Source organism: Pongo pygmaeus, chromosome 2 (genome assembly GCF_028885625.2).
Source record: "Pongo pygmaeus isolate AG05252 chromosome 2, NHGRI_mPonPyg2-v2.0_pri, whole genome shotgun sequence".
Lineage (NCBI taxonomy): Eukaryota > Metazoa > Chordata > Mammalia > Primates > Hominidae > Pongo > Pongo pygmaeus.
In genome coordinates, this window is record NC_085930.1 from 64,784,394 (window position 1) to 64,806,347 (window position 21,954).

At 55.3% G+C, this 21,954-nt stretch overlaps 1 protein-coding gene across 5 annotated transcripts in view; it reads left to right on the forward strand.

Annotated features, from left to right (window-relative positions):
- IQSEC1 (IQ motif and Sec7 domain ArfGEF 1) overlaps positions 1 to 21,954 on the forward strand; it is a 397,406-nt gene that overhangs the window by 213,801 nt on the left and 161,651 nt on the right. The window contains exon 1 of one of the 5 annotated variants that reach the window (XM_054480331.1): positions 4,510 to 4,947. The exons of 3 other annotated variants lie outside the window; for them this stretch is intronic. In XM_054480331.1, the coding sequence (XP_054336306.1) occupies positions 4,925 to 4,947 (23 nt within the window). In that variant the 5' untranslated portion in view covers positions 4,510 to 4,924. Of the gene's footprint in view, positions 1 to 4,509; positions 4,948 to 21,954 lie in introns of those variants that run through there. One more of the 5 variants, XM_054480328.1, reaches the window with a different exon arrangement.

The window sequence follows — 21,954 nt, forward strand, 5'->3', positions numbered from 1 at the left end:
GACTCCAAAATAGCATCGAGAAGCAGTGGATATGCTCCATTTCAGGAGCATATCAGAGACTGCTGCTCAGCTGTTATAGGGCCAGGGTCTGATCTTCTTCCCCAAGACAGGGGACAGGGCACCTCAGTGATATTTGGTTTGCTGCAGAGGGAGGTGTTTGCCAGGCTTCCAGAAGCCCACACACATTTCCAGAGATAATTGCTTCCGGCTGCTTCCTCCCTCCGTCAGCCACCTGCACGTGAGGGGTGGGGCTGGGCAGAGATGTTAGGAGGGCCCTGCACAAGCCTGCCAGCGAGGTCCCCCCAGCACCAGAGCCCGAGCCCATGTCTATGTTTAGAAAAGCCTGTGATTTGGAAACTCAGCATGGAAGAGTCTGTGGTTTAGAGATTCCGTGATTCAGTCTTCCAGACATAATGCCGAGTGGGGAAAGAGTTGCAGAAAAAGATATGCAATGTGATCCTACTTATGTAAAGTTTAAAAACATGCACAAGTGTTTATATGGTTTGTGGATACCTCTCTATGCAGGAGATTCACTACGGAGTGAATTCACCATGGGGATGGGAGGAGGGCAGGGCTGGCGAGGGGATTTAACAGAGGCGGTGACCCTGGGCTTCCATCATATTCGTCATGTTGTTTCTTGTAGTGGGTCAGGGGTATATCAGAGTTCACGGTATTCATCTTTATGCCTTTTGGCATATTTTAAATCTTTTATAAAAAAATTTATAATATTCTGGGTTCAGTGGTGGATGCCTATAGTCCCAGGCTAAGGCAGGAAGATCGCTGAGCCCAGGAGTTTGAGGCTGTAGTGTGCTATGGTTGCTCCTGTGAAAGCCACTGCACTCCAGCCTGGGCAGCATAGTGAGACCTCGTCTTTAAAAAAAAAGAAAAGAAAGAAATTTTTAAAATGATGCCATTTTTAGGGTCTATGTAATACTTCATATTTTCTGTAGGCATATATATGTAGATAAATGCATAGAAAAAGTTCTGGAAGGATCCACTCCAAACAGATGACAGCAGTCACCTCTGCAGAGATTGGAAAGGGGAATAAGATTTAGGGGGTGGGAGGTAAAGGGGGCTTTATTTTGTTTAAGGAGAATAAATTTTCTTATCATTTGTGCAGTTAGGATTTCATTTCTTTAAAATGTGAAGCTTCAGCTAAAAGAAAATAAAGTCCCCAGACTTGAAGACTGTGTGGTCCTGAGATTTAAAGAGTCAGAGTGTTGACGGCTTTGCAGTTCTACAGTTGGAATGGAGCAGTGGGGGTGGGGGGTTCACTTCTGCCCAGCCCTGGATGAAGACCCTGAATCCCTGGGATTCGGGGCTCCCTGCCTTGAAGAGCTCTGTGACTGTCAGATCTGTGGACTGCATGCTCCAACCTTCTCCGCCCTCCCTCTTCCCAAATGCTGTTGTGCTCCTCCCACCTTGGGGACAGATGGCCGCAGGTTGCAGGAGTGAGCCGATCTGCAGGAATGTTCCTGCCAGCCTGCAGGGTGGAAATTTTCCGGTTGAGGGAGGGGAGATGGATGTGAGATGTTTCTAGACCTACCCCTTGGCTGCTGCTCTCACCTTCTGATCCAGGTGGCTTCCTGCAGTCCACAATGATGAGGCAAGGGCAGGGGTGAACTTGGGCACTTACAGAAACTCCAGGGGATGAAAACGCTGTCTGAATGCTAGGTTCCCACTGTGCCTTAGTCTCCAGCCTGCAGAGGTGGGTGAGTGGGTGGGTGATTCTGTGATACAACCAGGGTCACAGGGCAGCAACCCCAAAGCTGGCTGTGCCTGCTTCCCACTCCAGACATCTGGTTACAGCTGAGAAAGTGAGGAAAGTGGACAATTCCATCCAGAGTCCTGTAGCTTCACTTCTTATGTGATCAGGACCCTCTCACGACTACAGGCTTTGCATCTGGGAGGTGCGGCTGACAAATCTGCCCTGAGATTGGATGGCGAGGGCTTGGGGTCATGAGGTAGGTAGGTGAAGCTCAGCCTGCACAGGTGGGCACGCCCCTTTTCTGAGTCTCTTTGACCTCTCGCTGCCTGAAGGGATGAACTTGTGGGTTCCGTAGTCAGAGATCAGAGTTGGAATCCCAGCTCCAAGCTTTTTGGAGCCGCCTTTGTGCCTGGTCCGGCGCCGGATACTGAATGTCAGAAATCAAAACCGTGCCAGCGCAGGTGGGTTGTAGGCACTGCCCAAGTGCCCTGTAAATGATGTTTTGTAAAAGCCTAAAATCTTGGCATTTGTTTCTGAATGCCAGGGTCCTTGCCATTTGCCCTGCTTTGAAATAACAACATAACATGGAAGGAAAAGGAGAGTACATTTATAAGAGGAAGTGCTGAAGAAGCAACGGATGTGCAGATGCATGTCATGGGCCTCCCAGGGAGCAAAAGAGGAAGCCCAGGAAAGGGACGCTGGGTGCTCCACACTCAAGGCATCCAATTCACCACTCTGAGCCTGTTTCCTCCTCTGGAAGATGGAAGTGAGAAGAGAATCGCTAGTTGAGCAAGGCGACTGAGAGGGGCATTGCTCTAGCCTGAGCCAGGCTGTGAGTTAGAGTCTGGGCTCTGCTGCTGCCTTGATGGGAGACCCCAGTATGTGGTGCAACCCATCTAAGCAGGAGTGGTAATTATGTTCACTTCGTAAGGCACTTCTGAGAATTCACTGAGACCATGAAACAACTGGACCTGACACAAAGTGAGCCCTCCTGATGCAGTGGCTGAATTTTGATGTTATTAAAATCTTTTGAAACTCCAGTGAGGAGAGGGGTGGGGCGGGCTCAGCAACATGTTAACCCACAGAAATATGAATTCCTCACATGACTCAGGGAGGGAGGTCCGTGCTACAGGAAGATTGGTCGTGCATATGGATTCACCTGGAGAGGGCAGATCGGGAAGTGTCATGCAGTTCTGATCCATGCCTCACCTCGGCCACCTGAGGCCGCAGCTCCAACCTCTGCTCCCTACCAGGACACTGAGCTGGAAGAATGGGGTCCTAGTCCCACCTCTGCCACTCTTTGCTGTGCAACTTTAGGCAAATCGCTCACCCCCTGAGGTTCATTTCCTCACCTGTAAAGGATGGAATGGAACTCAAGGATGCAGCATCACTCCTTCTAAATTCGGTGAGTGTGAGTGTGGAGAGAATGGAAAGAGGAAGGGAAATGGCCCTGTGGGCTGCCAGCCATGTCCAGCCGATTCCCAGTCTCAACTACTCCCTCTCTCATTTGTTCCTCCCAGTGAGCAGGTTTCAAGCAGTCAAGAGCCAAGACTCTGGAGCCAGGCTGCCCTGGCTACACCGCCAGCCAGCTATGTGGCTTGGGCCAGTTGCTGAACCTCTGGCTTTAGTGTGCTCCCCCGTGAAGCAGGATGATAATATTAGGCCTCATTGGGGTTGTCTTGAGGATTACCATGCACGGAAGAATATTATCTACATGCTTCTGAGATAGGTCTGGGATTCCTGGTTTACAGATGAGGAAGCAGAGAGGATCAGATGAACATCAGATAGGAAGAGAGAAATCTGTGTGGGAAAGGCGGGTGTGGGAACGAGGATGGATGTGCGCTTCTCCCCTCCACCTCCCTATCTCACCACTGCACCACGCTGGCCTCCTCTGGGCCAGTCAGATACACCAGGCTGCCTTCTGCCTCAGAGCCTTGACGCCAGCTCCTCCCCTGCTTCTTGCATCATCCGAGTCTCAGCCACACGTGCCTCACAGAGGGCCTTCCCGACCACCCCGTCTGATGGCAGAAGCCTCCTTCCCGCCTCTCTTGGGCTCCCTGCCTCCCCTCTTCCTGCTTTCTTCATCCTGAACTTATCACCACCTGCAATCCTATATCTGCACACTTACTTCCTGTCTTCCCCTTAGACTGTAAACATCATGAGGGCAGATACTTGCCCGGCACATGGAAGGTCCTCAGGAGAGGAAGAGACACCATAGCTAGACCAGAAAGTCTCCCTGACCCCGTGCAGCCCCCTTTGGGACAGGACTGGCACAAACGAGGACTGCTCTGCCATCCGCCGTGCAGCTGCTGGCGTGGTGCGCCCTCCTGGAACCCCATGATATAGCTGTTATGATCCCTTTCACAGTAGCATAATCAAGAATCCCAGGAGAGAGCGGCTTGCCAAGGTCTCATTGCCCTTCAGTGGCAGAGCCAGCCTTGGAGTCGGCCGGCCTCACTCCAGGGCCAGAGCCCCGAGAGCTCCGCGGCTCGCGTGTCTCAGTGCCGAAGGCAGAGAAGCCGCCTTGGAAAGTAGTGTCATCGTAGGCTCCGCGCGGCGCGTGCATTTTAGCAACAGACTTCCAGGTTTCCAGCGCGGGCCAGGAAGGGGCCGGCGCCCGGCGCCTCGCGCCCCGCGGGGTGTGTGACTTTGCCGCGAGGGCGCAGCGGAGCGGCCGCCCCGATGCTGCTGTTGCCATGGCGACCAGCGCCTCGGTGATTGGTCCGGCGCGGCCGCACTACGTTGCTCCTTGGGCGCGGGGGGGGGCGGGGGGGAGGCTCCGGCGCGCCCGCCCCTCCTCCGGATGCTGCGAGAGCAAACCCGGGGCAGCCTCCTCTCGACCCTCCCCTCCTCATCCCCGCGCCCCGCACCCCGGATGTACGGGAGGGAAAAATCCCAAGGTGGGCCCAGGTAGCAGCGAGGTGGACGCCCCCGTCCAACCTGGCGACCACGGTTACTCGACGTCCTCGCTCGCTCCTGGGCACAGTGTGAGCGCGCGCTACGTGCCAGGGCCCTCCACAGCCCGCTGCTGGCGCCGCCCCCCGCTCCCGCCCCAGCCTCCCTGGAGGAGCCCGCCACCCCCGGGAATGTGACTCGCCCCGCGATTTAATTTTATTCCCCTCCACTTCTTGCCTGAGCCGCCTGCTCCTCTTGCAAACACGTTGAGCCTCCCCGCTGGAGAGGGAGCCAGAACAGGGAAGAACGGATTCACACAGGATGGCTTGCAGAAGACGCTATTTGTGAGTATATGTGGCAGGTTTCTGCCTGAAGCCAGAGGCCAGAGGGGCCCGGCTGAGCTGGGAGCTGGAGTGAGGGGCATCGTGGGGGGAGGGGCAGGTGGATGTGCAGGTGACTTGCAGAGGGAGCTGGCCATCCAGCAGGGATGCCGGCGCTCGGCCCCTGCAGCGGAGGTGTTTGTTGGTGATGACGATGAGAAAAAGGCTATTAGTCAGCAGGTCTTCAGCAGGCTGTGAAATTCCCAACTCTGAGAGCAGGTATCCCCCCTCCCAGATCCACATTCAGGGTGCCCAAACCGGCTCCTACTGTTTTGGCTTTGGTTTAGCCCATAGCCTGTTTAGGAAAAGACTCTCTGCCCAGCACGCCCATGGCCAGCCCTTCAGCCATGCCTGATAGAAGGTCGCAGGCAGGCTGAGGCAGTGGGCAGGATGCTGCGTCCTCCAAGGGCAGGTGAAGGTCCAGCCCACCGCCCCTAGCACGGTGGCATCAGTGTCCAGCTGTGTGCCCAGGTGTTCTGTGGGCTGGCAGCAGAGCGGCTGTGTGCTGGGCCTCACGCCAGCAGCAGAGGCTGTGAAAGTCTGCACGGGGCGGTGACATCACGGGCCCGGGTATTTATGGAAACCAAAGCCTGTGCTTGGTTTAGCCAGGCTTCCCAGGGGGCAGTGGGGTTCAAATGCCAGCTTCCCTCACAGCTCTCTGGGCGCTGCACTGTGCTGTTCTAGGAGGAGCAACCTTTGCCCTCCTCTGGGACCCTCGACTGCGGAGGTTGAGGCCCAGCGTCAGGTCTCCACCTGCCTAAATTATTTGCCTAGGGCCCACTCGTTTGGGGCTGTGCAGTGACCTCAGACCTTAGGAGGTTAGAGAGCACAGCTGAGTCCTCTTAAGCTGGGCTCAGTCGCAAGGCTAGGAAAAGGAGGCCTGGAGCAGTATGTGGGGAGCCTTCTGGGGGCTACCCCAAGGCCTCCCTACTCGATGGAGGCCCCTTACCATGGCAGGGGCCTGTGGAACCCCTGATAGAGTGGCAGCTCCCCGTCACCTCCACTGAGGGAAAGTAAACACACCTCTGCCTCTGCTGCGTAAGCAGCCCCAGGCAGGAGCCCACGGGGGATGGCAGTGGCCTCTGGTTTGGGGGATGGCAGTGGCTTCTGATTTGGGGGATGGCGGTGGCCTCTGGTTCGGGGGATGGCGGTGGCCTCTGGTTCGGGGGATGGCGGTGGCCTCTGGTTTGGGGGATGGCGGTGGCCTCTGGTTCGCTGTGATGCTCACTTGCTTCTTTAGTGGAGAAGCTCACAGGTTGGTTTGTCGATGCGAGCAGAGCACACCAAAGTTCTCACTCCATGTGGCAAGGCCCTCACTGTATTTTCAGAAACAAATAGTAAATCCTTTCCCAGCGTGTAACTTCCACCACAGTGGCTGGGAATAGGTCCTCCTGAGACAGATGTCTCCTCCCTGCCACACCTTTGCCTGGGCCCAGGAGCCTGATGCCAGAGAAATTCTAAACTCTCAGGGCTGTTATATTGGGGAGGGGAGATGTCATGAGGATGAAATGTGACAATTCATATTCAGATTACTTGGCCCAGTGCCTGCTTGCCTCCAGTGCTCAGAAATGTCATCCTCACAAAGGCCTTGTCTGGGCAGGCACTAAGACCCCCATTTTAGAGATGGGGAGACTGAGGCTCAGCACAGTTCTACTGGAACCCTGGAGTATACTAGCCTGGGGTGGGGGTTGTAGCCCAGGAGCTATACTGGAATCACTTGAGGAGCAGTTAAAGAAACAAAAAACAAAAAAAACTGTGTGGGTCCCACCCCCAGACATTCTGGTTTCTAGGTCTGGGGGAGGGCTCAAGCCTCAGGATCTTTTTCGTTTTCCAGATGATTTTAATGTCCAGGTGTGGTTGATGTTCCCGTGATGCAGCTATTCACTGCGGCTGCGTTGCCCAAGCCTATCCAATTGCGGTTTTGCAGGGACAATGTTCTATATGGATTCCAATACTCTTCCCTGGAGAGTCTGCTTCAATCTGTTGGGGGCCCAGCCACCTGCATTTGAACACATGGCTCTGGTGGATTTGCTAATTCCTGGAATAAGCTCGTCTAGCCTTCCTGCCTGAGAGAGGGGCTGCCCCAAGGGGGCTCAGCACTCACTGTCTTCCTTTCCTGTGGGTCTTTTCACTCTTCTCCAGCTCTCAGGCTCCCAGTATGAGCACTGTGACTTCCAGGCCATCCCCCCTCTGCCACCAAACCTATTGGCACCAGAAATACCAAAGAGACTTGGAGGGGGTGGCTCTGTTTGTATGCAAGGATTTTGTAACCAAGAGCAGGCCTTTCCTGAGGTTACCCTGCTGCACTTGATAAGCCTGTGTTTGCCCACCATTACTCCCCACCCAGAACCTGCGGCAGGCCCACTCCTAGGCCCAGGCTCTCCCAGCACCTGCTGCTCAGACCTTATTGTTACCCTGCCTTTCAGTGTGGAAAGGAGATGGGGTGTTGAGCATCTCTAGATGTTTAACTTTCCCAACAGTGGCACTGTGGCCACTATTAGAGCTGCCCAACTTGATTGCAAAGTGTTCTCATGCTTAGTTGCCTCACTGGGTCTCACCAACTGCTGTAAAATGTGATACTGTTGATCCCATTTTACAGAAGAGGAAACTGAGGCTGAGAGAGGAGAAGGAACTTGACTGGGGTCACACAGCTGTTTCCTGCCATACATTTGGCAGTGGTGTCCCTTCCCCAACATGCCACATGTCAAATCGGGACAGACTTGCTCTAGCGGCCCTGTGCATGGCACGGCCAGGCTGTCCTCAGCCTAGAGGAGCCCTGCCGGCGGGCCCCCACCCCCACCCCACCGTCCCCACTCCCTAGCCTCCATTTTTGCTGCTTCCACTCTCTGGGCCCCTGGTGTGCACCCAAGGGAGCTTTATGGAATCGAGACTCTGTCCCGATCAGGGCTCAGTCCATCGTGAAGGTGGCACACTGGATGGGATAAAGGATGACAACAAAAGCAGGAGAAGATTTCTTAACCCAATGGGGGAACATCAGGGCGCTTCCAAGAATCAGACCCTGAATCAAACTTGCTAACACCCGAGGTCATTGCTGTACTGGCAGCTTCATGAATGGTGTCTGAATGAAGGATGGCCCCCAATTCTGTAACTACAGCATCCTTTTCATCATCTCTGCAGGAGGCCCCTCTGTCCTCATGGGCATGTCACATCCTGTCACTTGAACACAGGAAGTGAGGCTGTGAGGAGTTTGTGGTGTGTGAGATGTGGGCTGCTTGGCCAGGCCAGTGGAGCACTCGCCCACCAATGCCTGCTCCATCATTCATTCACTGCCTAGAACTGTCCCGACCCCTCTCTTCCTTCTGTTTGGGGGACATGATGACCAGCCGGCCCCTGCAGGAGGCAGTGGTCTCCCTCCGGTGGGATGCCCTGACCCACTGCTTGCAGTGGGGCCTTCATGAAGGAAGCCAAGCCCTGGTGGGTCTCCCCTAGACAGAAGAAGGGACACTGGTGGGACTGGGCCTGGAACATTCCACACACACACACCCCTCCAAGAAACTTGTGCATTGAGCCTTCACCATTATCACCTTGGCTGGGTCAGTTTTGCAGGCACAGTTATCAGCATCTGCTGGACAGTGGGCCTGGGCTGGATGCCAGGGAAGAGCAGCCCCAGCCCACCGAGAGAGATGCAGGTAGAGAACCGGAGGCCCAGTCTTCACTCAAGCACGTGTGATGACCGGTAGCCCTTCTTGCCATGCAGTGATCACTATTAAAAATGGTTATTATGAATGACCCACACAGCACTGGGCTATTTTCCAAGAATGCTGTAGCATTTATCTACCCTTTACAGCCCTAGGAGGCCATTGAGCAGGTCCTGGTTATAACTCAGAAAGACTGGGACATGCAGCCAAGGCCGCATAGCCAGGCCTGGGCCTCCACTTCCCTGCCTTCAGCTAGTGTTCATGGTGTACCTGCTGTGTGTCCAGCTCAGTGCTGGGAACCACTGAGAGGGTGCTGCTCTCAGGATATACTGCAGGGGAGAAGGACACAGAGAAATGAAGAAGATAGAGAGCCCAGTGGGAATGGATTGAGTGAACTGTGTGGCCACTCAGGAAGTGAGGAGGGCTTCCTGGAGGAGGTGACCTTTGAACAGAAATCTAAATGATTAGGAGGAACTATCCAGTAGAAGAGTGCGGGCCCGGGTGCAGGGGACAGCAAGTGCAGAGGCCCTGGTGAGGGCATGCTTGACAGGATTGGGCCTCAGAGGGAGGATGGTGTTGCAGGAGCAGAGTGGGCCAGGAAGAGAGGTAAAGGGGCTGGGGCTGTTCATGGAGGCCCTGGAGTAAAGAGGCGCATTGTCATGCTGGAAGCTAAAGATATGAAGAAGAGACTGGGGGTTAAAGAGGTTGGGGAACTGCACTGGGGCCTCCCAACCATGAGGAGGTGTCATGAGCCTGGGGCCTGAAAATTCAGAGGCCTGGCCACTGCCTCTGCCTCTTTGCAAGGCCAGGGCCCAGGCCTGCTCCCCGTTGTATACCCAAAGCTGGCACGGCCTGGCATGATGTTGGGACTTAGAGACCCTGTCTGGGGTGAATTTTAGAGACTGAGAGGAACAGACTTTTCTGGTAGTTGCTGGACAGGCAGGGCAACAAGGAGCGTCTGCTTAGGCAAGCACCTACCTCTGACTTACCCACCTGCCACCATCTTCCACCAAAGGATCCATGAAGGACAGGTCCGACATCCACGCCCTCCTTGGGCCTCAGAGGAAGCATAAGGCCTGGATTGGCCTCAGCCCCAGGGCAGGACCCTGTTGGGCCTCGGTCAGCCCATGATCAGCATCTTTTCCCAAGTGCCCCAAGCACAGGCACTGGGCCTAAGCCTCCTCCTGCTCTATGCGGCGGGGCTGATACTCCCCTTCCAGGGTTTGCCTGCGGGCCAGTGAGCAGACTGGGCCCCAAGCTCAACAAGTGTCGCGCCATCCTTGTCCCTCCCTGGAGGCCCTTTGTTGAAGCCCCCCAAGGCCCCCTGTGCCCCTAAAGGACTTGGCACCGTCTCCTCAGGGCCCTGGTCTGCCTCCTTGCGCTTACTTACTTGGTCTTTAAGAATAACAACAAAAGTGCCTTATCTTGTTGAATCCCACAACTCTGGCAGGGTGGTTGTGTGCCATCCTGTTTTCCAGGGAAGTGCCTTGCTCAGGGTCACAGCCAGTGAGTCTGCCTGACTCCAGACCCTGCTCCTCCCCAGCCAGGTCTGTGTGCCCTTGTGGGTGGGGCCAGTGGGCACCCGGTGCTCAGAGATGGGATGAGGGAGGGAAGGAGGGCGGTCAGGGGGCCCAGGTGTTGGGGGGCCTGACGCCTTACCCCGAGCAGATTCCAGATCTCCTGGCCGCAAGGCTCTGTCCCTCCCCACCCCTTCCCCACTGCATGCACTACCTGGAATGTGTTGGCCACTGCCACTGTGGCATGGCTGCCCCCAGCCTGCTTGTCCTGGGTGCTGAGGGTACTTGTCCCACAGTGGCTGGGAGCCACCCACCCAGTGCCTGTGGACCAGACCAGTTTTGTCACCACCAGTGGGGGCTTAGGAGGTGTTGCTCCTGGGTGCTGGCTAAGCTGCTCCCACGCTCACCTTAGAGCCTGCTGCTTTCCCCCAAAAGCCTACTGATGACACAGCACCTGTCTGCCCTCCCACTCTTTCCAGCCTGTTGGATGGCTCCTGTTCTCTCAAATCTCACTCTTACCCCAGGAGGCTCGCTGCAGGCAGAGCCGATGAAAATACCCTGCCCCTTGGTCACTGAGGCCCTGGCCCACCTGGGGCCTTACAGAGCAGGACAAGGAGGCTCCACTCCAGCTCTGTCCCTGCCTCACTGTGTGACCCTGGGCAGGCTGCTTGCCCTCTCTGGGCCTCTGACCTCATCTGGAAAGTTCCTGGTTATGCTGCGACACACAGGGGACTGGGAGTGGGAGGAGTGGTGTCTGCCAGGCATAGCAGCTCCAGGCATGCTGGCTCATTCACATGGCCCCATCCTGCCGATCACTCACCCATTCATTCGCTCAGCCCACCATGGTCACTGGACATCTAGTCCACGTCCTGACACACGCTAAGCCTGTGGGCTACGCCTGTAAACGGACCAGGCCCGCCCTGCCTGCATGGAGCTGACCGCCCAGAGAAGAGACACAGTAAATAAGACCTCTGTGGCATCTGCCAGAGCGGCTCCTAGATAGAGCTGGGAAGAGAACAGGGTGGGGCAGTGGGCGCCCCTTCCTGCACACACCCCTCTCTCCTCAGCCGCTCTGGGGCCTGAGGCCCTCTCTCCTGCTCCTCCTGGCCTCCCACGATCCCACAACATTCCATCTCCTGCCCAGCCCTGCCTGGAAGGCTCACCCCGCCACAGTCTTGCCCATGCTGGCTCCTCTGTCGGGAGTGCCCTTCCTCCCCTTCACCTCAGACCTCACAGCCCAGCCTGTGCCTCTTTCCTGACTCCCCCAGGCAAGTGGGTCCCCTCGTAGAGCTCCCGCATGGCGAGTCCTTGCTGTGACAGACACAGTGCCGGCCCCTCTGTTGTCACCAGCTGCCCGGAAGTCCCGCCTTTGCTTTCTAGCATCCCTGCAGGGCCCGGCCTGACAAAGCACAAATCACCATTTTTAAAATTGTGGTAAGATAGACAGAAAACTTCCTTTTTTAAAGCTGAACACTGTTCCATTGTGCAGATCGACCACGTGTTTGCCCTTTTTAATTACACACATTTCAGCGGCAGTAAGTACATTCACAGTATTGTGCAGCCAACACACCATCCATCTCCAGAACTTCACTTTCCCAAACAGTGCTCTGTGCTCTGTAAGCGCAGACTCCCATCTTGCATCCCCAGCCCCTGGCACCTACCATTCTACTCTCTGTCCCTGTGAATATGACTGCCCTGGGGATGTCACGTGAGTGGAATCAGACAGCACTTGTCCTTTCCTGACTGGCTTACTTCACTTAGCATCATGTCCTCAAGGTTGATCCGTGCTGCAGCGATGGGCAGAACTTCCTTCCTTTTTAAAGCTGAACACTGTTCCATTGTGTGGATCGACCACATTTTGTTTGTCCATTCACCCATTGATGGACACTGGGTTGTTTCTGCCTTTTGGGTATTGTGAATAGTGCTGCTGTGAACATGGGTGTGCAAATACCTCTCCGAGTCCCTGGTTCCATTTCTGTTGGGTGTATACTCAGAAGTGGGATTGCTGGGTCAGATGGTGATTGGATGCTGACTGTTTTGAGGAGCCGCCATACTGTTTTCCACAGCAGCTGCACTGTTTTACCTTCCCTCCAGCGCTGCACAAGGGTCCTGGTTTCTCCACATCTTCGCCATCACTCATTACTTTCTGTTTTTCTTTAATAATAGCCATCCTAATGGTGTGAAGTGGTATCTTGTGTTTTTAAGTTTCCCCTTCTTGAATAAAAGTGTGAGTGATGAAGTTTAGCTTACAAAAGGGATGGTTTCGTCTTTGTTGTCTTTCAAATGTATTCACATAACTGAGAGATTATTCATCCACATGGTACAAAAAAAGGCTGCACACATTGTCTGTTTGGTTCCCTCACTTCTTGTTCTTCTGCCCAGAGGCCACAGCTGTGTCCAGTTCCTTTGGGTCCTTGGTGAATTTCTGTGCATTTATATGAGTGCTTCATCATTGAAGTGCTCCCTCAGCAAGCTGGTGACACAGAGCAGTTTAGTTTTCCCATCACTGTTTTGTCGTTTCTGGATTTGAGCCAATGAAACGCTCAACTCGGGGGACGTGTGACCAGCCGGCCCCTGCAGGAGGCGGTGGTCTCCCTCCATGGGAAGCCCTGGCCCGCTGCTTGCAGTGGGGCCTCCATGAAGGAAGCCAAGCCCTTTGTGTCTTCCCCAGGCAGGAGAAGGGAGGCTGGCGGGACTGGGCCTGAACATTCCAAGATGAACACCCTCACACACATCTCTAGGAAGCCTATGCGTCGAGCCTTCATCGTTGTCACCTTAGCTGGCTCTCCGTCCAGGTCAGTCCTGGGCACAGTTATACAGTGGGCCCCAGATGCAGGCAGAGCTGCCAGAGGGCATGTGGGAGCGGGGCCAGCCTAGGTTGTGCAGGGCAGGCCCCCACACCAAGAATCCGCACGGATATTTATGGGCGTGAAAATCTGCGAGCAACTGTCCGAGTCTGGTCCTCACTCCTCTTGACATCTAAACCACAAAATGCATTTTGTATGATTTGAATATGCATTGGGTTTTCCAGGAATGCAACTGCTCTCGCAGTCGAGGGAAGATCAGACTCTGATATGTTCGGAGCTCAGCCAAGAGCTGCCACCATTCAGAGCACCACATCACCAAGGACAGCATCTCTCATGGTGCCAGAGTGCCCAGCGAACTCCAGCATCCATCTGGGTTTGTGGTCGCTGTCACATGACCAGGCAGGTGACTATAGGATAGGCCCACCCACCATTAAGATGACAAATTACCCTTTATTTTATTCTAAATTATTTTCCTCTTTTTTTTTTCTCTGTAATGTTACCATTCAGCCATTCTCTTGGTTCTGTTTTAAATATGTGTGTGGATGGATCACATGACTCTTCAACTTCATTTGAGAAGAGAGAAGAGGATAGTGCAAAGCTCTGGATTTAAGAAGCGGGGTGCTGGACAAGGGATCTTTGTGGTAATGGAGCTATTGTGTATTTTGACTGTGGTGGCACTTGTATGTGCCTGTATGTGTGTGCATGCCTGCGTTTAGTTCTATGCAGGCGTATCATGTATGCAGGCTCAACAGTACAAGCAAAACAGGAAAGCTACCTAAGATGGGGGGACAGTGCAGTGTCAGAATCCTGGTGGTGATGGATCCTACAGTTTTGTAAGATGTTACCATTTGGGGAAATGGTGTATATAAGATCTTTCTGTATTTTTTTTTTTTTTTACAACTGCAAATGAATCTACGATTATCTCAAAATAAAAAGTTTAATTTTTAAAAGGTGAGGGTAGGTATCAGGTCTGACAGGCTGAGATCCCTGGTGATTGAGAACAGCGGACAGCCAGTGACCTCCCAGTCTCAGTTCCTTGGTGGTGCACCATGGTCACCAACCTCTACTGACACCTGAGACACCTCGGGCCCTTCTCTCCAAGGCTGCATCCCACCAGGGGCACTGGGGCCGGCCCCTCACCCCAGAAGGGAAACACAAGTCCCTTTTGCTGCCAGCTGGGGCCTGGCTGGCCCCCAGGGATTCTGAGTTTGAGACCCTGCTCTGCCAGCAGGCAGTGGATGTCAGCTGGCTGTTGGAGCAGAGGTCTTATCCATTGTCCCCAGTTGCATCCCAGAACCGGGGCCCCAGCCCCAGCCCCAGCCCCGGCCCCGGCCTCTTCTCAGGTGGGCCTTCCTGCTCCCCTGGGCTTGCAGGACAGCCCTGCTGACGGCCACTCCTGCCCTCCTCTGCCCTGTGCCCGCAGCATTCCTGATGACACAGTCATCATGCTTGTCTCTGCCTCCTGCCACCACAGTAGGCAGCTGGGATAGAGACAAATAACATTCCATCAAATGCCATTTTGAAGACAAAAATGGACCAGTTAACTAAAGCTAAAAGGTTAACGGAAGGAAGCAAGTACTTTTTATGACTTTGTTATTCTACAAATTGACTGTTCTATGAATTGGCTTTCAGTGAATTGACTTGTCACTGGTTGAAGGAAAGCTGGGACATGGCTGGTGAGGTTGTGGGCAGGACTGGGGCAGTGAACAGGGCAATGGGGAAGCCAGGCCGGACGTGGTGTCGGCTCTCTGAGGGGCCAGGCTTTGCCCACTAGACTGCCCAGCCCAGCAGTCCCGGCTCTCCCTCCCCTCTGCATCCCATTTCCTGAGCATGAGCTCGGGATATCAGGGCTCCGAGGAGCTGGGGCTGCGCCAGAGATGCCCATCCCCCTTTGTATCCCATGGCGTGACCTTGCCACACTGGCCTGACCTCCGAAGGATGAAGGTCCTGTTGGAGCAACCCCTGTGGCTCAGCAGGCGGCTGACCTGAGCGTGGCTAATAGAAAAATGTTTTATTGGCACCGACGGTTTCATCCCTCATCAAGATGTCCCTGACATCTGGTTGGAATGGTTACTAAGGGAAGTGATGCATCTTAAGTCACCAGGGCCCTGATTGAAATTCACTGCCTGTGTCTCAAGGCCCTCGTTGGCCCCACGATAACACCGAGCGTTTTCCTCCCATTTGCCCTCCACCATCAGATAAGAGAGAAATGCCCTCAAGTCTCTCCAACCCCCTTCCTTGTTCGGGTGTCTGTCCCCTGGCCATCTCTGGGCTGCAGAGAGGTCGGGCTACCTCAGAGGAGCTCCCCAAGACCAGGTGAGCCCAGCAGATGTAGGGTCCCAGATCTGGGGGTAATCAAGACCTTTTTCTGTGCCTCCCCTGCCAGGACCCCACCACTCTCCAAGGAGCTGCTCAGATGGAACTCCTTATCTGCTGCCCAGTGTCTGTGTGACTTGGGGCAGACGACAACCTCTCTGAACCTATTTCCTTTTCTGTAAAATGAGGCTAATAATTCCAGCTTTGCAGGGTGGCCATCAGGACAGAATGAGGTAATAAGGCCTGTGGTATCTCTGTGACCTATAGAGATTATTCCTGTCCCCTTCCTCCCCTGGATTCTCACGGCACAGGGCTGGGCTTCAGGATGTGCCAGGACTGAAGAAATGTGAACATCTGGGAAGGGAAGGGAAGCTGGGCTGTAATGGTGTATCCATCAGGAGCCTTTGGGTGGCAAACAGCAGAAACTCAAGTCAAAGGGATTTCCGTGGTTACTGTCAGTGAATAGCCCACGGTCTGGCTTCATTGTGGCTGGCTCCAGGGGCTCCAACACTCCTGTCGCCGTGTCCTGTTCACCTTTCCCCAGGACACGTTCCTGTGTGGAGGCTCCAGCCCCCTCAGCAGCCTCAGTCCCCCTGGTCAGCCCTGGGGCTCATGACCACTCCTGAAACCATCTCCATCCCCAAGAGGAGCCATGTGCTGATTGACCAGCCTCTTTGTCACTTGGCCACACCTGTAGCTGGAACATGAGGTCAGCCCCCCGGAACCACTGGGCTGGGAATTAGGAGGGGAATTCAAATGTGTGTGTTTGTTGGGACGGGGGTAAACCAAGTCTAGAAACAGGCCACAGGCTTTGCTTGGAGTTAGAGGAGAGCCTGGCAGTTTGGGGCAAGTCTGGATGGAGCTGGCAGCCTCAGTAGTGTGCAGAGGCCCAGGGCAACCAGAGCCATGGCTCAGGCACCAGGGAGGCCAGCCCAGCACCCCACACCGGGCGGCTGGCCCCTGGCATCAGCACAGGGCCCGGAGTAATGGGCTCTGTATGTTAGGGGCTCTGTGGACCTTGGTGGGGGCTGGGGACTGCATGTGCTAGGTAAGTCCTGGGACCCCTGATGTTCAGGATCCAGCTGCACCACTGGGCTGGCACATCCCCCTCTTGCTTTGCCAACTGGGACCTATAAATGAGCACTCTTTCTTACCATTTTATCTTTCCTCTTTTCCTAGTGACAGATGTTTTTTAAAACTGCCTAGGGTGTTGTATGTTACATGAGAAAACTCATCATTTATTCCAGATCAACCTGAAATCCTTTTTACCAGCACCTCAAGGAGGGGAAACCCTTCCTGGCTTCTCTGAGCCTCCCTGGGGAGGAACGGTGAGGAGAGGCAGTCACGCCTGTGCTGCCGGCTCTGTCCCCGCGTTCCCATCTATAATATGGGTCATTCCCGGCCTCGTCGGCCAGAACCGCGGGGTAGGAACTGCACGGGGGGTTCCTGAGCAAGAGCAACTTCTCAGGGAGGGCCAGGCCATGCGTGGCCTGGGATTCTGTGGCTGGAATTAGCGTCACCTTTGTATATGTGTGTCTGTTTACAGAGTGCTCACGTAGGAGGTAATGGGGAAAGACCCTGGGAACTACCCTGGAGGCAGTGCAGGGCTTGGAGCCCGTATGCAGAGGAGACTGGGGTCCACGAGGGACATAGCTCCTCTCAAGGCCCTCGCTGGGCTGAGGTAGGATTCAGACTCTGGGTGTCAGGGCTGGGGCCTGGGCATAGCCCTGTGTTCCCTCTGCTGAGTCTTGGTTCTCTGGGTGCCCCTCTCAGGAGCAAGGGTGCCTGTCTTCACGGCAGCCGCCTCCTCCAAGAGCTTCCGGCTGATGAGTCTCCCGGTCCTGGAGCCCCACCGGGGGCAGGGCTGATGCTGCTGGCCAGACACACAGGCCCCCACCCTGCCCCAGCAGCTGTGGCGTTGCCTCTGTCCTGTCCTTGTTCCTTAGATGTGCCCTTGGCCCATCATCCAGCCTTGGGCAGGTGGCCCCCTTGCAGGAAGCCCAGGTCCAGACAGAGCATGAGTCCAGAGAGGGAGGGGACTCTTTCTAGGGCTACCCCGCCCATCAGTGGAAAGCCAGGGCATGGAGTCAGGCCCTGAGACTGCAGGAGCTGGTCACCCCTCTTCCTACAACTGCATCTGCCTCCACTGACTTCAAACCCGGATCCAGCCGTAAGGTCCCGGGCCCCACCGCAGGAGCCTGTTCACTGCTGGGCTCGGACATTTCCTGCCCTCTTCAGCCTCCCTACTCCCACCCTCACTGCCTTCCTTTCAGCCACACCTGCCTCCTCTTTGCACCCCAACATGCACAGACCATTTCCACCTCCCCGCCTTACTCTCCCGTGGTGCTGACTGGCCACAAAGATGGCCCTCACCTGCTACGTGACTGCAGACAACCCCTCTACCTCTGAGCCCCAGCTTGTTCCTCTGCGAGGTGGGAGAGACAACAACCCCTGCCCCCAAGGATGTTTGGAAGGACGGAGGTCATATACCAGGCACACAGTGGCACTCAGCACATTGTGATGGCACTCAGCACAGTCGTTCCCGCTGCCTGGATGTCATCCCCAAGCCGGCGCCTCATCCCTTCTGAAGCCAGTGCTGAGCACGTCACCAACCCAGAATGTAGCACCCCACAGCAACCCTGAGCGTACCCAGTGCTCCCATCAGACTGTGGCCTCTGAGGGCAGGCCATGCCTGTCGAGTTTACCGCTGCTCCAAAATTATCACTGGACCAACAGAGTGACCAGAGACCCACATTGTCTCCTTTAGCCTGAAGTGTGTTGTTTCTCTTTTCCTTCCCTTCCTTCCTTCCTTCCTTCCTTCCTTCCTTCCTTCCTTCCTTCCTTCCTTCCTTCTTTCATTTTTTTAGAGACAGGGTCTTGCTCTGTCACCCAGGCTGGAGTGTAGTGGCCCAATCTCAGCTCACTGGAGCCTTGAACTCCTGGGCTCGGGTGATCCTCCCACCTCAGCCTCCCAAGTAGTTGGACTACAGGCAGCCACCACCACACTGGCTAATTTTTTAAATTTTTTTGTAGAGACTGGATTTTGCCATGTTGTCCAGGCTGGTCTTGAACTCCTGGGGTTCCTCCTGCCTCAGCCTCCTGAAGTGCTGGGATTCCAGGCGTGAGCCCCCATGCTGCCTCTCTCACGTCACCCAGAGGGCACCCCGTGCCAGGCCTGTGCTGTGTGGTCAGGGGGTGATAGGAAAAGCTGGAGGTGGTCTGATGGGGAGGCCAAGGTAGCTGCTGGAGCAGGGGTGCCCAGGGTGCCCACAGAGACTCAGCCCAAGACCGGGAGGGAACAGGGGAGAACAGGGCATCAAAGGCATAGTAGACCATGGTGCCCAGGGGTCTGGCCTGGGGGTCTGATGGGTGGCAGCTCCATTGCCGAGATGGGCCCCTGGGGTGGGGCCTGCTGGTGTAAGGAGAGCCCTATGGGACACCCAGGGAGAAGCCTGGGAGCACTGAGCTCCTTGTGTCTGGAGGTCGGGGGTGGAAGGAGGTCAGACTCAGGACAGTGACCTCGGTGTCACCAAAGGGTGGAGGGAGCCCAGGAAGAGATGGCTACCGCAGGAGAGGCTGTGTCAGAGGCTGGCACCATCCCCACTCTCATGCCCTGGTGAGGGCACTACCCCCCCATCCACCTCCTGCACCCAGAGCTCAGCCCACCCACCTGGCTGAGGGCAGCGCTCTCCGCTGCTGGCCAAAGCTACCAGGCACCCCGTGGGCTGAGGTCACCCAAGGCCTGCCGCCCTGCTGCAGCTCTCTGCCAGGAAAATGCTCTGTGTCCCAAGTGGAGACAGATGCATGGGGAACAGTGTGTGTCGTGACAGCATCTTGTGCCCCTAAAATAGAAGCCCCCACACTCAGACCGAGCTTTCCAGCTCCTCCCTCTCATGCATGGCGGGGTATGGGAGGCAGGTTGAGCTCTCTGTTTATCCAGAAACCAACACACCCTTGTACCCACAGGCTGGGGGTGGGTTCTGCCTCCAGGGCCCCACTAAGGCTTCAGGTCCCCTGCAGCTGCCCTCCAGGTCCTCCCCTGGGTGGTGCTGACTGGCCAGAAAGACGGCTGTCACCTGCTGTGTGACTTCAGACAACCCATTTACCTCTGTGAACCCCAGCTTGCTCCTGTGCGAGGTGGGAAAGATAACAACCCCTGCCCCCAAGGATGTTTGGAAGGACAGAGGTCATATACCAGGCACACAGTGGCACTCAGCACATCGTGGCCCTAGCCTTTATTGGCCTCTCCAACCCTTCATGCCCCTGTGGGGTTTGTGTGGAAGTGCCCAGCCCAGTGTCTGGCCCACAGGGGTTTGAAAATTATTTTTTCTTTTTTTTTTTTTGAGACAGAGTCTCCCTCTGTTGCCCAGGCTGGAGTGCAGTGGCGCCATCTTGGCTCACTGCAACCTCCGCCCACCACGTTCAAGCAATCCTCATACCTCAGCCTCCTGAGTTGCTGGGATTACAGGCACCTGCCACCACGCCTGGCTATTTTTTGTATTTTTAGTTGAGACAGGGTTTCACCATGTTGGCCAGGCTGGTCTTGAACTCCTGACCTCAAGTGATCTGCCTGCCTTGGCCTCCCAAAGTATGGAGATTACAGGTGTGAGCCACTGTGTCAGGCCTGAAAATGTTTTTTCTTAATGAGAAGGATGTGTGAGTTAAGCCTGAGCTGTTTTGTCACCTGCTGTCTGGGTTCCTGGCCCTCAGCTGCAGGGAGCCTGGGGGCAGATTTTCCTTTCATGTGGTTGCTGAGTGCAGGCATGGGGTGGGGGGAGTGGGTAAGGAGAGCCCTAAAACAGCAGGGAGTTTTCCAGACTCAGGCGGGCTGAGCTCCTGGGCAGGGCAGTCTGGCAGGATGGAGGAGCATTGGAGGCCAGCTCTGGGACAATCATCTCACTGTGCCCAGTGGTAGGGCCCCCAGGCTGGCAGGCGGGGTGTCTGGGGTCCCATCCTAGCCTAACCCTTGCTCATTGTGTGACCCCGTGCTAGGTGCTTCTCCTGTCTGTGCTCGGCCACCTAAGACCAGGCCTGGGGACAGTGGGGTGTTCCCCGCCACTCACTGGAAGAGCCCGTGTGCATGTGCCTGCTTGCACGTGTTGTGCATGTAGTGTCTGCATGTGTATGGTGCTAAGAGTGTGTCTTGTGTGTGTGCTTGTCTGGCCATGTGAGGGCAGCATGGTTCTGAGGGTGTGTTGTGGGTTGAGGGGCTGTCCTGTAGACCCTCCACTGGGCATGGAAAAGTCTACAGGGCCAAGATTGGCCTGGGGCCTTCACTGCACCCAGCAGGTGTACGCTGTGCTCCCCACCACTGTTTTAGGTCAGGGGCTCAGGTCTGGGAGGGCAGCTGTGAAGCAGAGGCCACCTCCATCCCCTGGCTGAGTCTTCAGTCCACATGGGGAGCTGTGCCTGAGACTGAATGGCTAGACAGCGAGTTCAAGAGTGTGGTGCTTGGGGAAGGCAGGAGCACATTGCAGTCAGGATAAGGCCTCTGTGTAAGGAGCTAGAGACCAGGGGAACATGTATGCATTGCAGGCACATAGATACTGCCCATCTTTGTGTGCATATGTGTCCGCTTATGTTCACATAAAGAAATCCTATAAGGGGGCCCAAGAGATGGGGCTCTGTGTAAGGACTAAGAGACCAGGGGAACATGTATGCATTACAGGTATGCATTGTGTGCCTGGGAACCTGGTGGATATGGAACATTTAGGAGGGAGACCTTCTGCTTGACAACTTTTGTATTTTAGTTTTGAACCATGAGTATCCATTAGCGATTTTAAAATGAAATTTTTAAAATGTGTAAGTTGCTAGGTCGGGGGTGAATTGGGTTGCTTTCTGAATATCCTAAGGACCTCCAGTGGAAGGACACCCTCAGGGAAAACTCGCCTCAGCAAATCCTCCATCCTGATGTTGGGAGGGCTCAGAATGTTCTTCCTGGTTGGAGATCAGCCGCCTGAGCTGACTGTGGGTGGTGCGGGACGTTAGAGTAGGGAGCAGGGGACAGACCCCGCAGGCTCAGGTCAGGAGCTGAGTGGAGCCACTTATCTGCTGAGGAGGCTTGGGGAGGTCTCCACCTTTCTGAACCTCAGTTTCCTCATCTGTAATATGGGAATAAGAAACCTAAGCTTCCCAGGCCGGCTTGAGGATTAAATGAGATCCTGTCAGTACCCGAAGGGTCTGACACCTGAAGGAGGGGAGGCTGAAAACCCAGGAAGGACCCCCAGAAAGGCCAGGTGGACCCCAGAGGGTTTGCTGGAAGCTATATTTGCCCTGTAGATGGGGTGGTGTCAGATGATTCTTTCAGGGCAAGGAGTTAAGGTTGGGAGGGCTGAACTCCAAGGATTGCAGGTACACCCCTCCCCCGAGCCTGTACTGGACTAAGGCTTCTTTCTGCTTCTTACTCATCAGTGAATTGGGCCTAGAATGAACAGGACTTGGCAGCAGTCCTGGACTCGGGACCAAAGGACACTGACGCACAGGCTTGATCAGGCTCTGGGCCACATGGTGAGGCCTTGGTCCCACCCAGGCAAGCCCAGGAGAAGTTGGACATGCCCTGACCCGAGACACTCAACAACTCATGCTGCTGTCTTAAGAAGAAGACAGTCCTTGGTGGAGCCTTTGGGGGTCACAGAAGAAGCTGGAATGGTGGTGGGGGGGACATCTCAGTGG